Source organism: Heteronotia binoei, chromosome 9 (genome assembly GCF_032191835.1).
Source record: "Heteronotia binoei isolate CCM8104 ecotype False Entrance Well chromosome 9, APGP_CSIRO_Hbin_v1, whole genome shotgun sequence".
Taxonomy (NCBI): domain Eukaryota; kingdom Metazoa; phylum Chordata; class Lepidosauria; order Squamata; family Gekkonidae; genus Heteronotia; species Heteronotia binoei.
Window position 1 is genome coordinate 91,586,530 of NC_083231.1, and position 23,770 is coordinate 91,610,299.

The 23,770-nt window shown below is 44.3% G+C and overlaps 1 protein-coding gene across 1 annotated transcript in view; it reads right to left on the reverse strand.

The window, feature by feature from the left end:
• Nucleotides 1–4,384: 4,384 nt before the first annotated feature.
• The window catches only part of BANK1 (B cell scaffold protein with ankyrin repeats 1), a 213,299-nt gene continuing 193,913 nt past the window's right edge, over nt 4,385–23,770 (reverse strand). Inside the window, exons 11-15 of the mRNA XM_060247386.1 lie at nt 20,256–20,324; nt 12,454–12,632; nt 9,793–9,856; nt 7,841–7,911; nt 4,385–4,582 (exon numbers count right to left, since the gene is read on the reverse strand). Coding sequence (XP_060103369.1) covers nt 4,385–4,582; nt 7,841–7,911; nt 9,793–9,856; nt 12,454–12,632; nt 20,256–20,324 — 581 coding nt within the window. The remainder of the gene's footprint in view (nt 4,583–7,840; nt 7,912–9,792; nt 9,857–12,453; nt 12,633–20,255; nt 20,325–23,770) is intronic.

Sequence of the window (23,770 nt, forward strand, 5' to 3'; positions counted from 1 at the left end):
TTTAGGACTTCTGAGGCAAAATCTGTGCATAACCTTCAGAGGAGACAGTAGCATTTCTTCGTGTAGTATGTTGGGTTCCACTTTGGATTTTTGGACCATAAATAGGGGTGTGTATTCACATATTTTCAGTCTGGGTAACACTCAGGCATTTGAATATATCTCCAAAGTATTTTTGGATATATTGGGGTGCATGGATGGTATCTGGAATTTTTCAGAATACCATTAAACAGGTCCTGAAACATTTCAGAAATATTTGGGATTGTACGAGAATATTCAAGGCTGGCATTTTAAGGCTCCCAGGATTGTCTTTCTTCAATTTTACAGAGGTGGTGTCAGTACTGTCTTTCCCAGTCTTGGTACTGGCTTGCCAGGTTGGCTGGGTTTGGATTTTCTGGTTTGACATTGGTTCTGTTGGTTACACCACATTTGCCCATGGTTCTGCTGTGATTCTCTGGTTTGACATTGGTTCTGATTGCATGTGGAGGCTTTTGGCTAGTGGTTGTTTTTGTGCATTTGGCTACTGGCTTCTTTGCTCTGGTGAAAGCATGGGATATTTTCCTCCATAGGAAACAGAGACAAATAGGATGGCTGAAGGCATCTTATTCAAAGGCCTCTAGGATTGGACCCCTTGATCTAAGCCAATTGAAACTTGACAAGTCTTTAGTGGACTTTCAGGTTCCTTGCAATTTTGGTGTCATTTTCTCAAAAAACAGCCACAGGAAACCCCCTGAAAAGAGTATCCCATAGGGAATAATGGACTCAAACATTTCAGAATATATATAAAACCAAGCTGATGAAATAAATATTACATTGACTAGTGAATAATCAGCATTTTTAAACATATCTAGTAATTTTAGGAAGGTAACAGAATGTCTGTAGTACAACCAGCAGCATGTTCCTAAAAAAAAAGAAAAAGAAAAAAGAAAAAGGACAAGTGTATGTGTATAATATTTTTCTTATGAAATCAAGCTTAACATCTCTTGGGATGTTTAAATTATTTGGTAATTAACATACAAAAGAAATAATTGGAAAAGAAAGTGCAGGTAGCAATCATGATTAAAAACAACACTGTATTGGCCCAATATGCTCTGGGAGGAGAAGGAGGAAGCTAATTTTAGAAGTAAAATTCCTGTAGAAGGGAATAATGAGATGCCCTGATTGTGAAGGTCATAGTCATTAATAAAACGACAAGCAATTTCTTCTCTAGGTAAAGATGGTAGTAGTTAAGAGGTACAAGGCTTGGTTTACATATGACAGTTAGTGGATCCTGTACAGATCTGATAGTTAATTAGTATTTCTCCAGATCTCAATGAACAACCTTCTTTATATTCATATCTTTGAAATTTTGTGAGGTGATACCAGTTAATTAGTTGTTGAAAGGAAACAGGATAATTTGAAAGGGCACACAGACACACACAGTGCTCCAGAACAACTGCTATCAAAACATATAAGACAATTTTCCTCAGCTGAGGGCATCCTTTCAGAACTGGAATATACCACCATATTTCGTATAAATTAGGGTAGGCATCATAACATATCCATCAATATATTATGTAGGAAGCTTCTAGAGAGATAAAATGGGGGTCCAGGCCAGTGCTAACTGCTGCCATCCTAAGCATACTTACAAGGGAATGTATTTGAAAGTGACTCTAGGAGAAGATCATAGATCTTCCAAAATTGTAATTTACCTCCGTGCCTATATTTTTGTGTTATCCCCCCTTAGCTTTTTGGCAGGTGAGTTTTCCTCTTTTACATTATTTAACAAATGTATATACTGTTTTATAAAAGTATCAAAGCTGCTTACCCTAGAAACTCAAAATAAAACCACTTATTATGAATATAAAAATGATAAAAAGGCTTAGGAAGTGACTACTTCTAAGGTTCTGTGACCGACAGCCTGGATTCCACCTCTCTCTAAGAACAACCAATGAGAGCTGACGGAATGCTGAGAGAGTGAGACTTGAAAAACAGCAGTTGAAAAATGACAGTTAAGAGTTAGTGACAGAGATGCTGACAGCTTAGCAGCTGAAATGAAAAAGGATTTTTGACTGAGTAGAAGAGCTGTTCAGAGCAGGCTGAAAATAGTAAATTTGTTACTGAAGAATCCCAGTTGTAGGAATAGGACCTCAGTTCAAAAGTTCCATGGAAGTGAAACAGTGTTACTTATATTTTCCTTTCCTTAGTGTTTTGTTCTTATCAGAAATAAATGTTTCTTGTTTTGATTAACCCTGCCAGCTGCATGTCTAAGGGAAAAAACACACACATAAAATTTGGTCTATCTTGGTCTATATTTATATTACAGGATATAAATGATGGCTGTGAGTGATTATAACAGTGTTTGAGCTAGAGTTGCCATCCCCCGAGTCCCAGCAGGGGATCCCCTGGTTTTGGGGACTCCTTTCTGCTGTAGACCAGGTGATTGGTGGGAGAAACCCCTTCCCTAAAAAATGGATGTCACCTTGTGATGTCCCCAATGTGATGACATAACCTGGAAGTGATGTTATTGCATTGGGGATGTTGTATGGGGGGGGGTGCTTTGGTTTTTGGGCAAAGTTTATAGTGTAAGCCCAATTTAACCATAAAGTCTGCCCCCAAACCAGAGCATCTCCTATGCAATGTCCCTGCCCACCCCAGAACACCCCCCAATCTCCCCCACTAGACAGGCAAGGAGACCTGGCAATCCCGGTTTGTGCCTCAGGCCCAATAGCTCTGTGTGAGGATGGACTGATTATTAAAGGGGGCTGGGCTACCCTGTCTGCGATATCTCTGGGAGTGAGAGAAGGGAACTGTGTGAAATGATCATGCTCTCTGTATATTTTAAAAAAGACAAGAAGTGCAGCAGTGTGACATTCTGACCTACTTATAATTCATAACCTGAATAAGAGAGGTTTGTGGAGGGTGATAGGCACTCTGTGTGAGTGGAGAAGGGGTGTCACAGTTCCAAATATTAAACAGAGATTAAATGCAGGCAGGAAGTAAGTCTGATGAATAAACCTAATGTGAGTGATAAAGGAATTTCCATTTGCCAGACAAACTGAACATGTGCTCTTACCTTTGTTCATTATCTCTATGCATATCTCCTTTTCAAAGCAGATCCTGAAATGACAAATCAAGTTTACTAATGCAGTTCATGTCCAGTGCGGTTCTATACAACCAATAAGAGATGCAGTTTTACCTTTCATGCTAACTGTTTAACATCAAAGGCTGTTTGTTGAGCTCTTGGTACACTATGTAAATGTTTTTTCAACCCCCTGAAACTTGGGATGTCTGTGCATAATCTATTGAGAACACTCTATGCTGGCCTCCTTGAAGGAGTTCAGCATATTGGCATACATGGTTCTCCCCTCTCCATTTTATTATTTTGACAGTCCCTTTTGCTTGCAGGTCAGGAATAGGGTACTCATTCAGGTTCCTGCACTTAGTTTCACACAGCAGAGACACGTGTTCCAAACAACACCCATTTATTAAGTAGATACAAGAGCAACTGGCTTCAGGACAAGGGAGCTCATGCAGCCTACAATTTTAAACAATAACCAGATCACAGCAGAGTCTATCCCCCATGAGACTAAACCAATGCATACAAATATCACAGAGGGAAATCAGACTCTTCTGTTGTAAGATATACTAAATACACCACAGTAATCACAAGGTCTAGGCTTAAAGAGTTTGACTGGTTCACCCCCCTCAGCAAGCTTCTTGGCTATGAACCAAGTTATCTTGAATCCCAGCAATGTAACTAACACATCATGCTGGCTCCTCTTGTTCCTTGTTCTTGTATAGTGATTGCTCTCAGGCCTTAATTATGCATGCAAAAGAATGAGCTAGGAATGAGGTGCTACAAAGCTTGAGGTGGTAGATTGCGCTATGTAAGAATACAGATGGACAATCACAGAGCCATGTGGTGCTAGTTTTCTGGATACATAAAGGGCTTTTATGGCTGTTTGTATACATGAGAAGGTGCATTCAAAACTGGAATTCCAACAGCAGGGCTGCAGCCAGTTTTACCATTCTGGGATTCTGCCACCTCATTGTTCTGTATGGTATCAACCAGGGCTTATGTGACAGTTGTAAGTTTTACAACAAGATAATGTAAGTGATGGGCTTAGAATACTTAAGGAGCTATACAGATGCCACCTCTCACTATATTTAATAGTAGCTGCTTTCCATGTGGATGAAGGATGCAGCACAATGGAGACACCCATGGACAAGGGAGGCATCTTTACACCTTGGTGTGGGGGGACATCTCAGGAATGAAGATAAACACAGCTTTCCAAGAAAGGGGGGGGGGAAACCCTTCACAGGTGCCCTAAGGAGGCCTGGATATGGCCCAGGAGCATGGAATTCCTCGGAATTTCCCTCTGTACTCAGCCTTTCATTGAGCGGCCTAGGCAAAGCTACTCTTCTCTGCTCTCCCATGAATAATATGAGGATAATAGTACTGATCTGCATCTAAGGTTGCCAGCTGGGGAGGAGCAGTACTGGTAACTGCTTCACAGCAGTAAGCCAACTCTGCAAGGATACACAAAGAGACATCCCTTTCACTCACAGCAGACACAGCAGATGAATAATGAGCATGCTGCCTCTGGGAGGAACAGAAACAAGGGGCTGGTGAAGAGGTGAGGCTCTCAGGATCTGCAGCCAGGCAATCAGGGTAGTGCTTGTAATCATTAAACTAACAATTTGTCAAAGGGACCCGGTGCTATCCTGAATGGCTTTTGGATGAAGCTGAGGAAGCAATTTGGATCCAGGCAGACGTTTAGGGGCAAATTTAATTAAAACCAGATACACTTTATTGCCACTAGCTTCCACGGGTTCAGCCAATGCAATTTGCAAAATTCAATTCATACAATGCCCTTATGCAGTCAGCAAGTTGGCTTCGTCAAGTACATTAAGAGAAAGTAATGGACTGGAGCAGCTGGTGAAGGTACAGCTTCTTTTTTCTACTGTGCTGCCCTCAGTTTTAGGGGCAAATGTGAATATGTTGATGTGAATTTGCTATTATTTGAATTCCTGATTGCATGCAGATGGCTCCAACTCCAGAGTTGGAGTTAGTAAAGTTTCTTCTTTTCTGATGCTCACATTCCCCGAGTGGGGTATTCTAGCCTGTGCTGATCTAATGTCCAACTGATGTGAACTTAGTGCCTTCTCAGAGAGAGTCTCTAGAGGCTGAAGAAGACATGATGTTTGGCACCTGTCCTCTGCAGGGACTGGCAGGGCTATGCCAGATTTTTTCTTTTTGTTGTCAAGTCACGTCTGATTTATGGCAACCCCATGGGTTTTTCAAGGCAAGAGACATTCAGAGGTGGTTTGGCATTGCCTGCCTCCACATAGTGGACCATAGTATTCCTTGCAGGACTTCCATCCAAATGCTGATCAGGGCTGACCCTGCTTAGCTTCCAGGGTGTGATGTGATTAGGCTAGCCTGGGCAACTAGCATATATTATTATTTTTAATTTGGGTTTCTTTATTTTTATACTTCTGGAGCCTATCTACGTAACCATTTTGGTACCTTGTCTGTTTATTTGGGTTGAGTTTTGTTACTACCTCCCCTCCTTTTTTTAACCATCTGTATGCCAGCTACCAGAGCTTTTTTGTAGAAAAAGCCCAGCAGGAACTTATTTGCATATCAGGCCACACTCCCTGACACCAAGCCAGCAGGACTGTGTTCCTGTGCATTCCTGCTCAAAAAAAGCCCCAAAAGCCAGCTACCAATTCCCATGAAGACCTCCCTCTAAAATTCCTGCAGGGTCTTAAATCTGGTTGAGACCATAGTGCAGCGGGAGGGGTTCCTCTTTCCTCCCCATGCCATTTTCTCTATCTGAAATGGTGTTGGAAGATGAATGATGTCCCCTGGTACCATTTCAGGTCAGCAAAGTACATGGGAGGCAGGCAAGAGTCCTTCCTCCTCCTACACTGCAGTCCTGACCAGAATCAGTGCCTTGTGGCACTTTTACTGTGAGTTCTCCATAGGGACCAACAGCTGCAAATGGCTTAGGGCTACCAAGCCCCTGGTCCGGGCAGGGGAGTTTCTCAACCCGCCAGCCCACATTGATCTGGTGGGGGGAACTTCCCCCTACATCGCTGGCACGATGACATCACGTGGAAGTAACGTCATTGAAATGGCAGCGCCCATGTGGGGCTGCTCTAGGCATTTCTGGGAAAACTCTATGGTTTTCCTGGACGCTCTAGCCATTTGGGAAGGAAAACTCTGTGGTACAATAGGTACTTCCCAAATGGCTAGAGTGTCCAGGAAAACCATAGAGTTTTCCCGGAAATACCTAGAGCGGCCCTGCACAGGCACTGCCATTTTGATGATGTCACTTCTGGGTGATGTCATCACGCCATGTGCGTGCTTTGCACACGCAAAAATCCTTCGCTATGGGAAGCTGGGGACTTGGCAACCCTAAAAAGGCTGCTAGTCTCCATGGAGCGCACATGACAAACATCATGGTTAGTTGGGCCATAAGGAACTAGAGTGGAACAGTTCTATTACTATAGCTAAGGAGGCTGGGCTCTGCATACTACTTGGATGAGATACTGCCCACAGTCATATATAGCAGATCTGAGCTCTTTGTAGGCAGAGCAGGATAAAAATGAAGTACATGAATTTTGTCCCTTCCCAAATTCTTGCTGAGAGCCCTCTTAGTTCTTCTATCCTTTGGCCAAGTTAAATATCCAAAATCCTGCTTAACCCAGGTAATGAGAAAGTACAAATGGACTCCAATCTCTGTCATTAAAAACTGCAGTGTTCAGAAATGAATGGAGGAACACTTTGAACTACTGGGACACTCTGTTTCCGATCTTAAGGACACCATCCTTCAAGAAGATGAATTTCAAAGGGAAACTCCTCTCTGGAATGGCAGAACTGGGATTTCTTCAAAGTTTCACATTCCTGCCCCCACCCCTGGGTTAATGCATACTGATGTAACACTGACCCTGATAAAGGAATTTACTCTTAGGACCTAAACTGGAAGGTACATATTTGCAATATTACTGTTTGCTATATATGTAATTGCTGCTGACATAAGGCCAGATACATTTGTGACCTTCCAAAAGTTGTGTCATTCATTTCCGGATTGGAACATTCTATTTTGGGTCCTATATTCATTGTTTATTGACTTACAAGTGTGATAGGGACTTTGTTGTATGTTGAAATGTGTACTATTTAACCTCTGAAGAAGGCTTCTGCAGGTTGAAATGCATCAGGTCGTATATGGTTCTTTATGTGCGTTTGATGATTTTATGAGGCTTTATTTGGACCCCTAACAAGGTTTTTATATGTTTTTGTAATAAACGTGTATTTTTGTCTATAACTTTTGACCCCTCACTAGTATTCTAAACTTCCTTTGGAGGTTTTTGCTTGGTTGGTTTAGTTTCCCTTCCCTTCTCTTTGTGGTTCAACCAAAACTGAGCCAATGTTATAGTGAGATTTTTTAAAATCCTACCAAAATATGTCACTCCATACACATTACAGATGTCAATTAACTTAGCCTAACTAGTGAATGGTCCTTGTATTCTTCCAAATTAGATTTTAATTTTACATAATTACTTTCCACACTTTCTTCCTACATTTCATGGCCCCTTGTTTTTTTCTACATAAAATGATGGTACAGTGAGTACCCACTTCTTGCATTTGAAGAAAGTGGCTCTAGTCCATAAAAGCTTATGCTGGGGGTGGGGTGGGAAATCTGTGTGAATCTCTAAGGCACCACAAGACTCTTGTCTATATTCCATTAGAGTTTATTCAATAATATCATCCAATAAGACCTATGTTTCAAAAGCATCAGTATTGCTTTAAAACAAAATAAATATAAAATATGAGGAACATATTTAGACATACCTGTTTTCGGAATGGACTGGAGTATACAATGGTTTTGGAATTAAGGTTGTTTCCTCCTTTTTTCATAGAGACTATCAAAATGAAGAAATTGCACTGTCATTTTGCTGTTTTTCCAAAACTGTTAGCAGTTTGGTACTGAGATTGGGGCAGCCAAAGCCAAAGAGGGGTATAGACATGAGCAAGCTTTGAAGTGTTACATGGTTTGGACTTGGAGCTTTGAAGTGTTACATGGCTTGGCTGATCTGAAAGAATGCCTCATCCCATATATATCATTCTTGAAGCTCTTGAGATTGTATAAGGAGCCCCTTTGGAGAGTGCCCTTGGCTGAATCACCGTGGCTGCAGTCCCTGTTTTGCCTATTTACTTCTATCTCCAATGTCAAAAGGCTGGGAAAAACCCTTGCCTCTTCCAGAGAGTATTCTCCTGTATTAGAATCAGTGGGTGAATGTTACCTAGAGAACAATCATCTTAATTTTTGCCTTGGATATTATCCTTGTTCTATTGTTATTTAGATTGTTAACAATCAAGTTTCACCATAACCCTCTTTGAAAGCATTGGATATGTAAGTCTATACTTTTGAAAGGGAGAGGGAGAGATGGAGAGAGACTGAGAAATACAATCAATAAATGCAAATGGTTGCTACGTGGGCAATTCCTCCCTTGATCTGTCTTCTGAGGCAGTGTGGGCAAAAAGCTCAATCAGAAAAGCTGCAATAATATTGATCAACTGTTTAAGAGGTAGGAGGTGTGGTGTAGGAGTTATTTCCCTTGTTTCTCCCAACTTGGCAAAATGAGTTGATTGGTACCATTGTCTCTTCTGAGAGGAATATATATGTGCAACTCCAGTGTTTGACTGAATAGTCATTCAGTGTTACAGAATACACTGGTGGGATCTGGTGTTCTTACCCTGTCAAACCCACTTGTGGATTTTCCTCGGTTCCCATGGGTGCAGTGCCTAATTCAGATCAGGATGCGGCAGCCAGTGCCACAGTTTTTTACAATTAATTCTAAGCAGCGGTGGGCAGTGTGAGTAGGGGGATTCTCCAACCAAGGGCCTGGCAGCACTGATTTATACTTCCTCCAGTTCTGTGCAGGATATTCCCTGTGGTTAGATTTTTGGCATAAATTTGCCATTTCTGGAACAGTTGAGGCAAATCTTCAAAAAAAGAAGAAAAAAAGAGAGATCCTTCTAGATAAATGGCTTTTAAAACAAATGAATGGCACAATCTATTCTCTAGAGGAAGCCATGGCCAAATAGTACAGAATCAGTACTGATCTATTTGCCACTTGTGACCAAATGCTTTGATTGAGTTCTTTCTTTAAAGTGGCAATTGTCACTCCAAGGGGGCAGAACTACTGCAAGACTTTCATCCGTCCTCTCCCTCTCCACTCCAGGTTGGAAAATTCCTGGTGATCTGGGGGTGGAACCTAGGGAAGGTGAGGTTTGAGGAGGGGAGGGACCTCAGCGGATGTAATGTTGAGTCCATCCTCCAAAGCAACCATTTCCCCCAGGAGAACTGAACAATACTTCTAGGAGATCTCCAGGTCCCACCTGGAGGTTGGCAAATCTATTTAAGATAGGAATGTCTCCAGATTTAACACAGAAAAGTATGAAAAAAGTATGCCTTCCTTGGTCATCCCTGAGTTTTGCTTTAGTTGCCAAGAATCAATGCTACATCTTATTTAGTTAAAGATTTCTGTCCCATCTTTCTAACTTTAAGAGCCATCCCAAGTAGCTTACAATTAACAACAACTACTCATATTAAATTAAATCAATAAAAACAAATAATGATTAAAAACAAACAGCTTAACTAGAATATTTAAAAAGTTGCAACGGTAGAAAAGACCCATTCCCCATTGCAAATAAAACAGTAAAACACACCCAACCAGTTATTTATTTATCCTATAGTTCTCCTTTCCAGCCCACTGAAATGCCAGTTAAATGTGATTTACCATGCAAGTCTTCCTCCTCTGGTGTTTTTCTGGTAATAGAGTCTTGGAGCTGACACATTTTTTCCTTAAGTAAGAAGCCAACAGACAAACAACCACAAAAATCAATAGCTGGAGTTGATTGTTAAAAATAATGAATGAGGAGCTGGAGGAGGTGAGCTTTTTAGTATTCTGAATGCTCAAGCTTCTTAGCACAGGAAATCATTTAAAAAAAACTTTTAACAAAAAAGAACCCTCACCTTTTGTTTGGTTGTGTTCATGTGTGTGTTTGAGGCAAGCCTTTGTAGTCGCAGTATTTGATTTGTAGAAAGTTTTCCCACAAAAGATTTGTGGGAAGTTTTCCTTCAACAGTACATGAAGTGCCACCCCAAGACTAGAGGCAATCATTCCAGAACATTTGCCTTGAACCTCACTGCCTTAATCAAAAGATGGCATTTTATAACCACCCCAGCAATAATAGGCCACCAGAAAGGACCATCTCATTTGTTATTCTGCCATTTTAACTTGTGCTCTGCAATTGTTACAAATTGGCTTTAGAAAAAAGACAAGCAACATCCTTGTTTATTGGAGTCTAGAGTAGATCCACCCAAAGGGGCTAGATACAAGAAGCACAGCAACAACCTTTATTGATGAATTCCTAATCAGTGGTTTATATAATTATATCCTGTGCAAGAATTATGACAGGCAAACTCTCAAGGAAGGCAACATAGGTCCTGATCCAGCTAACATTCCTTGTGAGCAGGCAATGCAGCCACTACAATGCAATCCTAAGTAGAGTTCCATCTTTCTGAGTCCACTGAAGGATGTAACTCTACTTAAGATTGTACTGCTTGTCATGGGTCATTTTGCAGAAAAATAGGTAGTGAAGCTCATTAGTATAGAAAGGAAAGGTCCCCTGTGCAAACACCAGTCATTTCTGACTCTGGGGTGATGTGGCTTTCACAACGTTTTCATGGCAGACTTTTAATGGGGTGGTTTGCCATTGGCTTCCCCAGTCATCTACACTTTCCCCCCAGCAAGCTGGGTACTCATTTTACCGACCTCAGAAGGATGGAAGGCTGAATCAACCTCAAGCTGGCTACTTGAAAACCCAGCTTCCACCGGGGATCGAACTCAAGTCATGAGCAGAGTTTAGGACTGCAGTACTGCAGCTTTAACACTCTGCTCCACGGGGCTTTTTATTTAACTCATTGGCATATGCCCCCCCCCCAGTCAAAAGCAACCCGATGCAAGAAAGGAGATCCAGCCAGTCCAAGCAGGCCTCACTCACCTGGGGTTATCCTGGGCTGCCCCCTCAGACAAAAGGCCAGCAAGCCACATGCCACCCAAAATCACATAAGAAGTGGAGAAAGGGTGGCGTGGGCTTCTCCAGGGGTTAATGAGGGCTGCTGAGGGCGTGGCAAAGCCCCTGGTGGCTGATTGGCTGCCTGCTCTCCTAATCCAGGGATTGTTATGCAGCTGCACCTACTATTCAATGGACAAGGTAGGTGGGGAGGAAGAGAGGGAACCCTCAGAAAAGTTCAGGAGCTGCGCCTGAACAGAAGGGCTTGGAATTTGGGACTATACAATTTAAAAGACTCTTACACTGTACAATTTAAAAGACTCTTTAACAGTAAAATCCTATGCAGAGTTGGTAGCGGAAAGTGTTGCCAAGTCATCACTGACATATGGTGACCTCATAAAGATTTCAATGCAAGAGATGACCTGTGGTGGTTTGCCATTGTCTCTGTCTCTGCAATGGCAATCCTGGACTTCCTTGGTGGTCTCCCCTCCAAATACTAACCAAGATCTGATGAAATCTGACTAGTCTGGGCCATCCAGTTACTCCAGTCTAAATCCACGAATTCAGTTGACTTTATTCAGCACAAGATTGCACAATTAAGCATGTTTTTGGCTGATCTGGTTGTAACATGTTCTTACGTTCTTAGAGGAGGAGTGGGGAATCAAGCCTGGTTTTCCAGATTAGAGTCTGCTGTTCTTAACCACTACACCAAACTGTCCCTCATGGAAGTTACCTGTGCTCCTGAAGGAAAAGGGAAAGTGCACTTGCACAGGAACTCCATTTATTAGAATGTGGATGAGACCTGCCTAGACCTTCAGTAGTGATTGTCAGCACAATCTGAAGAACTCACAAAAGTGCATACCCTGCCACAAATTTTGTTTGTCTTTAAGGTGCTCACAGACTATTGCTCTTTTCTATTGCTACAGGCAGACTAACAGGGCTACCCATGATCTATCTCCATGAAAGGCACCAGGTTTAGCCATACAGCATGGAAATCCACCAAACTCTGAAGCAGTGACTCACAAAAGCTCATACTCTGCCACAGTTTTTTTTAGTCTTTAAGGTACTGCTAGACTCCTGCTGTTTTCTACAGTAAGCCCAAGTTTGCTTACAGTCACTTGTGGGAAGGGAAAGTCCCACAACTGTCTGGGGCGTATGGAACCCATGATAATATGAACTTTATGCATGGTCTGGAATTCCTTGGGCTTACCTTTTCTCCTGCTTGAATCATTCACAAGGGATAAGAATAGTTTCATAACCCAGCCTCAGGGATTGAGTCACTGCAGGTAGATTAAAACCTGAAATTCTACCCAATTATTTGACATGCCTATTGAAAATGATAGCCCATTCCAAAGCATTCACAACAACCTTGAGAATTCTACCTGCTGGGTGGCTTCTAGCCGACTTTTATGATTCTGCCATTGTTTGAATTTTTCCACTGCTTCATCCACCGAAATTATCCCCTTTTTCACATCCTCCTGTAACAGGATTAGTTGTTCTTGATCCAGTGGGATGTTTGGCCTGACAGTTGTATAAGTAGTCTTATCATCATAAACTCGGTCTGCAGGTAGGAAATAGGAGAGAAAAGGCAACATTATCTTTGAGTCAGATTCATTTTAATATTAAATAGTGAGCAAGTAGGGTTGGAAGGTCTCTTGAAAATAGGGGCTTGCCATAGCATGCTGTGATCAAGGAACACTAGGATTTTACTATAAGAGTTTAGCAACATCCTAGCTCATCCCATGATGGCACTTCCAGTTTTCACCAGAAGTGATATCAGCACACCAGCATGATGCCAGCACATCAGTCTCTGTCCCCTAAATGCTTGTGAGGATTGCCAGCTGCAGCCTGGAAGACCGACCTGACCCTGCAGAACTCAAACAATTTCAGGAACTGTTTGGTGTAGTACTGGCCAGTGTTGATGGCAATAGGTGTAGGCTCACTTGTCATCTCCTCCTTTGCTGTCACTGGCTGGGTCAGGGCTCAGTGGCCCTGCAATGAGGATGCTCTCATCAGATTCAGTGGATGGTGTCTTGGAAACACTATTCCCATTGTTTCTTCTGGACTGCTTTGCTGTCCCCTGATGAAGAAGAATTGCAGATTTATACCCTGCCCTTCTCTCTGAATCAGAGACTCAGAGCAGCTTACGATCTCCTATATCTTCTCCCCCCACAACAAGACACCCTGTGAGGTGGGTGGGGCTGAGAGGGCTCTCACAGCAGCTGCCTTTTCAAGAACAACCTCTGCCAGAGCTATGGCTAACCCAAGGCCATTCCAGCAGGTGCAAATGGAGGAGTGGGGAATGAAACCCGGTTCTCCCAGATAAGAGTCCGTGCACTTAACCACTACACCAAACTGGCTCTAACCACTACACCAAACTGATTTAAACGTCAAGACGTCAAAGACCTACCAGAACAACATAATTGTCTGACAATGTATTATCTTAAAAAAAATACAACTCAGTTTCTGCAGTGTGTGAAACAGCACAGTGGATACTACGTGTTCATGTGTGTGCCTTTATAAGCATGTGCATTAGACTGGAGATCCATCCAAGCAGGGCTGGCCCTGCCACTGGGCAAACTAGGCAATTGCCTAGGGCACTGGCCTTCTGGGGGGCACCAAATTGGGCACCCCCATGTGACTCAGTGATATTATCAGTTTGGGGGGGGGGGGAGGAGGTGGCAGAAGTTAGCCTCACCTAGGGTGCCAGACAGTCTAGGGCTGGCCCTGCATCCAATTTCATCTCCTATCCCAGATATTTAATTGCTAGAGACTGGGGGAGGCAGGTTAGCCTTGAGGAATGATATCTCACATTGCACTCTTTATTGTATGCATTATACTCTTTTATTATATTGGTTTTAAAATTTGCAATCCAGTTTTATTGCACTGTTTATTGCATTTTTATACAATTTTTACTGTATTGTTTTAAAATTTTGTAATCTCTTTTGAGTCTTGGCAAGAAAGACGGACTATAAGCAAGACTGACTTTGGCTCCCTCCCTGCTGGGTAAGGAATCTCTGGTTACTCTGCACAGAGACCCTGTGATGTGGATATCAATAAGTTTTAACTTCCTGGCTTACATTCTGTGCTGATAAATGAGCTGAATGCTGCCCACACAAAAACAGAGAGAAGCCAACATTCAGTGACAACAGTGCTCTAATGGTGTGCAAAGCATCCAGATTCACGGCCATTTGCCTGATTAATTCACCGTTCATTAAATTTAGTTGTCATCAGAGTTGTCATTGTGAGATAGCACTGTACCATTAACTAATAATGAAACTCAAGAAAGAAAGCACTGACACATTACATTAAGGACAGGCGTTGTGGATCACAGAAACAAGCACAGGAAATGTGACATTACCGAGATAACATCTCGCAACAAATGAGCAACTCACACACCACACTTTCCCAAAGATAAGCACTGTGTGTCTTGCTGGGTTCTTTCCCTGTCTATTCATCATCACATTCCTGCTCAATTGGCAAGTAATATGTAGAACAAAAATGGCTCTATACCTTTTAATACAGCCACACACACACACAAAATACTGCTAAGCTCCCAGGCAAGGGTACAGTAGGACGGGATGTGTAGACAGCAAGTGTAGAGATTACCAAATGCTCTATGATAGCCTCATTTGTTCGGGGCACATGAGCTCCTGTTTTGCTAGGAAATCAGTACAATGATGTATGGAGACTGTCTTGTTTTGAGACTGAGAGCTGGTGGGTTCACATACAGCGATCAGAACAACCAGATCTGCCATATAGTTGTTCTGCTTGAAAATCTGGATGCACAAACACTCACATGCGGGGTACTAATTAGGGCTGCCAACCTCCATGTGGACCCTGGAGATCTGGAATTACAACTGAATTACTGGAGCTGTCCCATTTCCACTGGGTCGGGGCTGGAGCCAGTGTGTGTTCAAGCCAGGTGAGACAGGAGAGAAGTGCAAGTCAGATAGTGTAGTCCAAAGCCAATCCTTAAGTCAGAAACCAGGTTGGAGAGTTATTACCAGAGTTGGTGAGAGCAAGTCCAAGAGTCAGTGCAAGGTGTCATAGGGTGCAAGGCAAGAGATTCAAGGCTGATCTGGGGTCATGGGAGCATGGCAGGTTTCAGTTCAGAGCTGGCAGAGTCAGTGGTAAGATGACTTGTTTCCACAGCTAGTCCATCTTCCTTGTTGCCAATTATGCCTGAGCTGCTTTGCTTACAGCTAGGATGTGTTTGACCAGTGTGTGGACTTTCCTCGAGGCTAGTTAGTTCCAGGTGTCTTCAGACAGCTTGTGTACTCCACCTCCTCTTGAGCAACTCATGTCACGCCTTCACTCCAGAAGCTCTGGGGATCCAGGAGGCAAGCCAACCCTATAAGCTTTATCTGAGTTCTATGCTGGGGTAGTAGAAAGGTTGTTTGCAGGTGGCGGCTTCTCTGTCCATTGAATGACAGTCACTTGGGGGGCTAGTCATCAGCTGGCAACTGTGAGTTGGGCCCTGCTTCCACTGCCCCTCCTTTGCCACTTACACTTTCCGGGGGAATTCTGGCTGATCCATGACAAGAGCATTGCCTGGATGTTGCTGGCATAATAATGGCACTTCCTCTGTGATTCCAGCAACAAGGCCAAGGCTTTCTCCTTTCTAAGCTTGCCAGTCCCCAGGTCTGGGTGAGGGATCCCCCAGTTTTTCAGGCTCCTCCCCACTGCCAGCCTGCTGGCTGGTGGGAGAAGCCCTGCCCCAACAGTCACCAGGTTTAGTTAGGCTTGTTAGTTTAGTTAGGGGTTATAGAGTGTTTCGAGCCCGTCCCTGTGGCATCGGCCCCATCGTTGTGGGACCCAGGGGGCCGGCGCAGCGGCACGCCGAAGCAGCCTGTCACTAATAACACAGGTCGAGATGCAGGACAGGAACCCGGAAGTGACCGACAGGCTGCTTCAGCGGGCCGCTGCGCCGGCCCCCTGGGCCCCACAATGATGGGACCGATGCCACAGGGACGGGCTCGAAACACTCTATAACCCCTCAAAAGAACAGCAGTCTAGCTCGCTTCCCCCGAGCCCTGCCGCCATAAGCCTCAAGGGGGCTCATTTTGCGGCATCTCTCGGCGGGAGGGTGGCACCCGCACGGGACACATATCAAATGAAAGAGGGGGCGCAGGGCTATCAGAAACAGCCGGCGGAGGGAGTCGGGAGACCACCCCACTGGGGGATCCACACCCCGAAAGTGATGAAGGTGGCGCAGATAGAGCCAACAGAGCAAACAGGACAAAATAAAGAGGCTGCATTAAAAAGCACAGTTGAGAAAGTGCCTTATCCCATATACTGATGAAGTAAATACAGGATTTGAGAACAAAATTGCACCAGAAGACACAAACACAAAGCTCCCTTACACTGAATCAGTGCTTGGGTCCACCAAAGTCAGTATTGTCTACTCCAGGGGTGGCCAGAGTTGCTTAACAAAAGAGCAACACAGAATAAAGGTCAGATGTTTGCGAGCCGCAAGACATGAACATCGGATATTTGAGAGCCACGGAAGGAAGGAAGGAAGGAGGGAGGGAGGGAGGGAAGGAGGGAGGGAGGGAGGAGGAAGGAAGGAGGGAGGGAGGGAAGGAAGGGAGGAGGGAGGGAGGGAAGGAAGGGAGGAGGGAGGGAGGGAAGGAGGGAAGGAAGGAAGGAAGGAAGAAGGAAGGAAGGTGGGAGGGAGGGAGGAAGGAGGGAGGGAGGGAGGGAGGGAAGGAGGGAAGGAAGGAAGGAAGGAAGGAAGGAGGGAGGGAGGGAAAGAAGGGAGAAGGGAGGGAAGGAAGGAAGGAAGGAAGGAGGGAGGGAGGGAAGAAAGGAGGGAAGGAGGGAGGAAGGAAGAAAGGAAGGAGGGAGGAAGGAGGGAGGGAGGGAAGGAAGGGAGGAGGGAAGGAAGAAAGGAAGGAGGGAGGAAGGAAGGAGGGAAGGAAGGGAGGAGGGAGGGAAGGAAAGAAGGAAGGCCGCCCCCTCCCGCCAGCCGCTCCCCCGCTTTTGGCCCCCTCCCTCCCTGCCTGCCCTGCTTACAGGGCGGGTGGAGGCCCGCGCGCGGGGCCCGGTGGCGGAGGCCGGGGAGGCGCCTTAGAGGCCGGGGAGGCGGCGGAGAGGCGGCGGAGAGGCCGGAGAGGCGGCGGAGAGGCCGGAGAGGCGGCGGAGAGGCCGGAGAGGCGGCGGAGAGGCCGGAGAGGCGGCGGAGAGGCCGGAGAGGCGGCGGAGAGGCCGGCGCTGGTCGCTGGAGGCCCTCCAGCGACCAGCGCCGGCCTCTCCGCCGCCTCCCCGGCCTCCGCCACCGCCGCCGGGCCCCGCACGCGGGCGGGGAAGGCGGCGAGTGAGGGACGGAGTGTCCCCGTGCATGCGCAGAGCCCGCCACAATCGCCCTGCGCACGCGCAGGGACGCTCCCTCCCTCACTCGCCGCCTTCCCCGCGCGCGTGGCCCACTGGCTCTCTGGCTGGCTAAACCAGGACCTCTAATAGTCCCGGTATAGCCAGCCCGGGAGCCGGGAATTGGGGGCCAGAACCGGGACTTTCCTGGGTGCCCGGGACAGTCTGGCCACCTGTGTTCTCTTTCATTTAGTGGAAGTGCAGCTGCTGGGAATGAGAAAATGAAGATTGTATTCAGGGGAACTGAACTGCTGTATTTTTATTTATTTATTTGGGAAAGTCTCCTGGCTCCATTGCAAAGTCTTCCAGCTCCACCCTCAAAGTCCCCAGATATTTTCTGAGTTGGACTAGGTAATCTTACTTCTGGTAAGTCCCCTCATCAGCCAGTTAATCAGCTGTTGGGGGTAGTGCCTGGCAGCATAGGACCTTCACCTTCACCAGTGGGGGTGGGTGAGTCTGGCAACCCTAATGGATATATTGTATAACATTCACATGGCTCTTGAATCTAAGACTTCCCCTGATAACTGGTATTTGTCCCATCCCTAGTTTGTATCTGACAAAGGGAGCTTTGACTCTCATAAACTTATACCCTGAAAATCTTGTTGGTCACTCAAATCTAGCTGTTCTAATGCAGACCAATATGGCTACCCTCTGAAACTATGGCCATGCAAAACACTCTAATAATTCCCGGGTCCTCTGTGGTATTTCAGCTACCAATATATTGATCCTGATTTTACAGTCTTGTAAAGCAGCTTTGAAACATAGCCATTCTCATACACACTTGCAATTTCACTTTTTTTTTTTTTATGGCTACATGTCATGTAGTATATTGGAAAAAATCTGGCCAGGGTATTAAAAATACATTTATTTCAGCAGGTGATTGATGTTTAGAAATTATTTGAACTTGTATGGCAATAACCTTGGACATTAGTGCACCAGCAGCGTTAATACAGATATTTAATCATATCCTAGGAAAATGTTACAATACTGCTTGAAGGTTATGGTAAACTCGCTACTCATAAAAAAAGAACATGTAGTCAAACAGAAATTCTCTTCTGTAGAAACACAGCGGTTTCCTAATGCAGACCCGAATAATACACTCACTGCCTGACTTTGTTTATCTAAAAATGGGCAGATTGAGTTCATTTCCTAGCAAATGCATATAGGACTGAAGCATTAATCTTATAGTACAGTATCCCAGTAAAGGAAAGAGAATAAGCCTGCTTGCGGGGAGAAGAAGGATTAAAGTCAAAATAAATAAATAAGTAAATAAAATAATCATATCCTTAAAGTAGGCTTATAAAAATAAAACCACATCTGCCAGTTTTCTGTGAGTTATAATTGTAGAGCTGAGCTTTATGATCAACAGAATCAAGTGATTGATATATTTCATATTTTAATTTTTCATCATATAAAAAACTCTTCTCTACACAGAAAACCAGCACATTAGGAAGAAGAGTTGTTCTAGAACTAGCCTTGTCTCTCTTCCACTTTTGAATGTGTTCTATGCTTTGGGGTCATTCAGATATGCCATCTCAGATACACAATACAGCAGGGGTGGGGAACCTCCATCCCAAGGGCCGTATATGGCCCTCGAGGTCATTTGGTGTGGCCCTCAGGGATTGCTGGACTGAACCAAGCCATGTGGCAGCCCTCCTGGGGCCTGGCTGGCCAGAGAGGATCATGGGGCCCAGCTACACTGTGCAGCAGCTTCCCCAGAGCCAGTCAGAGATCACAGGGCCCAGATGTACTGTGCGGCAGCCTCCCTGGGGCCTGGCTGGCTGGCCAGAATTGCTGCAGGGCCTGGAAAAGTTACTGTCACAGTTCAGTTTGCACTTGATTATCCTTCATGGTGTGGTCTAATATGCTAATGAGTGTGTGACCTGATATGCTAATATTAGGGGATGTGGTGTAATATGCTGATTTCTTGCTGGGCTTTTTCTTCTGCCTAGGGTGGTGGGCCGTGTGTGCCAGATTAGGCTCTCCTCACATGACTGCTAGAAAAACAATTTGCATTAATTTTGCTGGCCTGAATCATTCTCCCTCGGCGGAGCACTGTTTTTTAAGTAGATAATTTTTTATGGCTTGAGAATGATGTTATAAATATCCATATGGCTCTTGGCAGAAAAAAGGTTCCCCAACCCTGCAATACAGGATCATCTCTTACTGTGAGAACTGGAGCCTGGGAAATGGTCTCTATTGGAGCAGGAATGACAAAGTCATGGAGAGACACCTTGTTTCTGTTCTGTCTGGAATGTGTGTGCTACCATTAGCAAAGTGGTAAAGCAGCAGTGCTGCAGTACTGTGATCTGAACTCTTTGCTCACGACCTGAGTTCGATTCCGGCGGAAGCTGGATTCAGGTAGCTGGCTCAAGGTTGACTCAGCCTTCCATCCTTCCGAGGTTGATAGAATGAGTACCCAGCTTGCTGGGGGGAAAGTGTAAAAGACTGGGGAAGGCAATGGCAAACCACACCGTAAAAAAGTCTGCCGTGAAAACTTTGTGAAAGCAGCGTCACCCCAGTGTCGGAAATGACTGGTGCTTGCACAGGGGACCTTTCCTTTCCTAGTGAAGGACATTAACAGGCTGACAGCTGAGGTTGGATATTGCTGCTGTCTGCCAAAAGTCTACCAGTGTAGGCACACCTTGATGCAAGTTGAGCTGGGGATAACAGCCAGCTAATGATACTTTGTGTTGATAGTTGTATACACAAGAAGAGTTATTAGGGCTAGAAATGAGTCACTCTATTGCTATTAAACATTCTCTAACCCTTTGTTCAGTGCAGTTAAAAATATCAGAAGTGAGTCTCATACCTGGTTTTCTGACTGCATACAACACCTTCTCATTAGCCGCAGAAATTCTGGTTGCCTTTTGCTGAAAAACTACAACAAACAGCAAATTAGGAAACTTGTAACAGCAACACCCACAAAAAACCCCCCACCAAGGTGATTATCAGAGAACATCTGAGGCCCTTGAAAATAGATTGCAAGGAGAAAGATTTCTCATAGGTATTATTTTGGAATTTCATACTCTCCAATATTTAACAGACTGTCAGGGGTAGCTCAGGCTAGCCCAAAATAATCAGATCTCAGAAGCTAAGCAGGGTCAGCCCAGGCTAGTATTCTGCTTTAAATATCAGTGCCTACAGTCATCCTATTAAACAACTAGTGCCAACATTTAATTTCTGCTGCAACTTGTAAACCATGCTGTAATCAGCTTAATAATTTTGATTTTTATGTACAGTTTTAAAATCACAAGATTACAACAGCCAGCCTGTGAAGTATAAATGATTTGGATGAAGGAATAGAGGGCATGCTTATTAATTTTACAGGCAATACTAAATTTGGAGATGTTGCAAATACAGTAGAAGACAGAGTCAGGACAAAGGATGATGACAGGCTGGAAAACTGGGCTAAAACAAATAAAATGAATAAAATGAATTTTAACAGGGTTAAATGTAAAGTTTTGCAATCCTATAATTATCAAATGCATAATTATAGGATGCATAATTATAGGATGGAGAAGACTTGTGTAGTAATATTAAATAATAAGTCACCGGGTCCGGATGGCATACATCCGAGAGTTCTGAAAGAACTCAAAGTTGAACTTGTGGATCTTCTAACAAAAATCTGTAATCTTTCATTGAAATCTGCCTCCGTTCCTGAGGACTGGAAGGTAGCAAATGTCACCCCCATCTTTAAAAAAGGTTCCAGAGGAGACCCGGGAAATTACAGGCCAGTCAGTCTGACTTCAATACCGGGAAAGTTGGTAGAAACCATTATCAAGGACAGAATGAGTAGGCACATTGATGAACACAGGTTATTGAGGAAGACTCAGCATGGGTTCTGCAAGGGAAGATCTTGCCTCACTAACCTGTTACATTTCTTTGAGGGGGTGAACAAACATGTGGACAAAGGAGACCCAATAGATGTTGTTTACCTTGACTTCCAGAAAGCTTTTGATAAAGTTCCTCATCAAAGGCTCCTTAGAAAGCTTGAGAGTCATGGAGTAAAAGGACAGGTCCTCTTGTGGATCAAAAACTGGCTGAGTGATAGGAAGCAGAGAGTGAGTATAAATGGGCAGTCTTCGCAGTGGAGGACGGTAAGCAGTGGGGTGCCGCAGGGCTCGGTACTGGGTCCCATGCTCTTTAACTTGTTCATAAATGATTTAGAGTTGGGAGTGAGCAGTGTGCGGATGACCCTAAATTGTTCAGGGTGGTGAGAACCAGAGAGGATTGTGAGGAACTCCAAAGGGATCTGTTGAGGCTGGGTGAGTGGGCGTCAATGTGGCAGATGCGGTTCAATGTGGCCAAGTGCAAAGTAATGCACATTGGGGCCAAGAATCCCAGCTACAAATACAAGTTGATGGGGTGTGAACTGGCAGAGACTGACCAAGAGAGAGATCTTGGGGTTGTGGTAGATAACTCACTGAAAATGTCAAGACAGTGTGCGTTTGCAATAAAAAAGGCCAACGCCATGCTGGGAATTATTAGGAAGGGAATTGAAAACAAATCAGCCAGTATCATAATGCCCCTGTATAAATCGATGGTGCGGTCTCATTTGGAGTACTGTGTGCAGTTCTGGTTGCTGCACCTCAAAAAGGATATTATAGCATTGGAGAAAGTCCAGATAAGGGCAACTAGAATGATTAAAGGGCTGGAGCACTTTCCCTATGAAGAAAGGTTGAAACGCTTGGGACTCTTTAGCTTGGAGAAACGTCGACTGCGGGGTGACATGATAGAGGTTTACAAGATAATGCATGGGATGGAGAAAGTAGAGAAAGAAGTACTTTTCTCCCTTTCTCACAATACAAGAACTCGTGGGCATTCGATGAAATTGCTGAGCAGACAGGTTAAAACGGATAAAAGGAAGTACTTCTTCACCCAAAGGGTGATTAACATGTGGAATTCACTGCCACAGGAGATGGTGGCGGCCACAAGTATAGCCACCTTCAAGAAGGGTTTAGATAAAAATATGGAGCACAGGTCCATCAGTGGCTATTAGCCACAGTGTATGTGTGTATATAAAATTTTTTGCCACTGTGTGACACAGAGTGTTGGACTTGATGGGCCGTTGGCCTGATCCAACATGGCTTCTCTTATGTTCTTATGTGCGAAAAGGATCTAGGGCAGGGGTGTCAAGTATGCGGCCCAGGGGTCGAATCAGGCCTCCAGAGGGGTCCTATCAGGCCTGCAAGCAAGTCTGCTTCCTCTCTTTTGCTTCCTTCAGTTATCAGAGATTGTTAAATAAAATATTGCAAGAGTGGTAATCTTTTAAGCATGTTTTATTTAAAACTTTTTTTAAAAAAAGAATCTTTAATTGTGTCTGTCTGTGGTCTGTGTTCTTTATAAAGTTTATATCTCCACTCCATTACATTTGGCACACTTTTCTCTGGTTAGACCTCACCTAGAGTACTGTGTTCAGTTTTGGTCAGCACAATTTAAGAAGGATATAGACAAACTGGAATGTGTCCAGAAGAGGGCAATGAAGATGGTGGGGGGACTGGAGACCAGTCCAATTAGGAAAGTTTGAAGGAGCTGGGTATTTTTAGCATGGAGAGGAGATGTCTGAGAGGTAATATGATCACTATCTTCAAGTACTTAAAGGGCTGTCATATAGATGATGGTGTGGAGTTGTTTTCTGCTGCCCCAGAAGGTTGGACCAGAACTAGTGGGCTTGAAATTAAGGGTTTTTGGCTAAACACTAGAAAGAACTTCCTGAGAGAATGATTCCTCAGTGGAACAGGCTTCCTTGGCAGCTCTCCTTCTTTGGAGGTTTTTGAATAGAGGCTAGATGTCCATCTGACAGCAATGCTGATTCTGTGAATTTAGGCAGGTCATGAGACGGAGGGCAGGAAAAGTTGCATCAGTTCTTAGTTCTCATGGCCTTCTCATACATGTCCAGGGAAATGTTGTTTGCCACTTTGGGGTCAGGCAACAATTTTTCTCCATGCCAGTTTGGCCAGGGATCCTGGAGTGGTTTGTTTTTTTTTTTTGCCATCTTCTGGGCATGGAGTTGGGGTCATGGGTGTGTATGTGGGGTAGAGGTATTTTGCGAATTTCCTGCATTGTGCAAGGAGTTGGACTAGAGGTCTGTTACAACTCTAGAATCCTGTGAAGTAGATGAGGCTGAGAATGCCAGTAGGGAAGTAGTCAATGCATTCTACATGTGAATATCTTTGTAATAAACTTGAAATATTTTTGTGTAATATTGACTTAATTATTGACTTAATTATTTGGAAGTGTAAGTGTGGCAGTTCTGTTCAGACACATAATGGGCTGCTCTCCACTATGCTAAACTGCCCCTTTAACAACAACAACAGCCAAAAC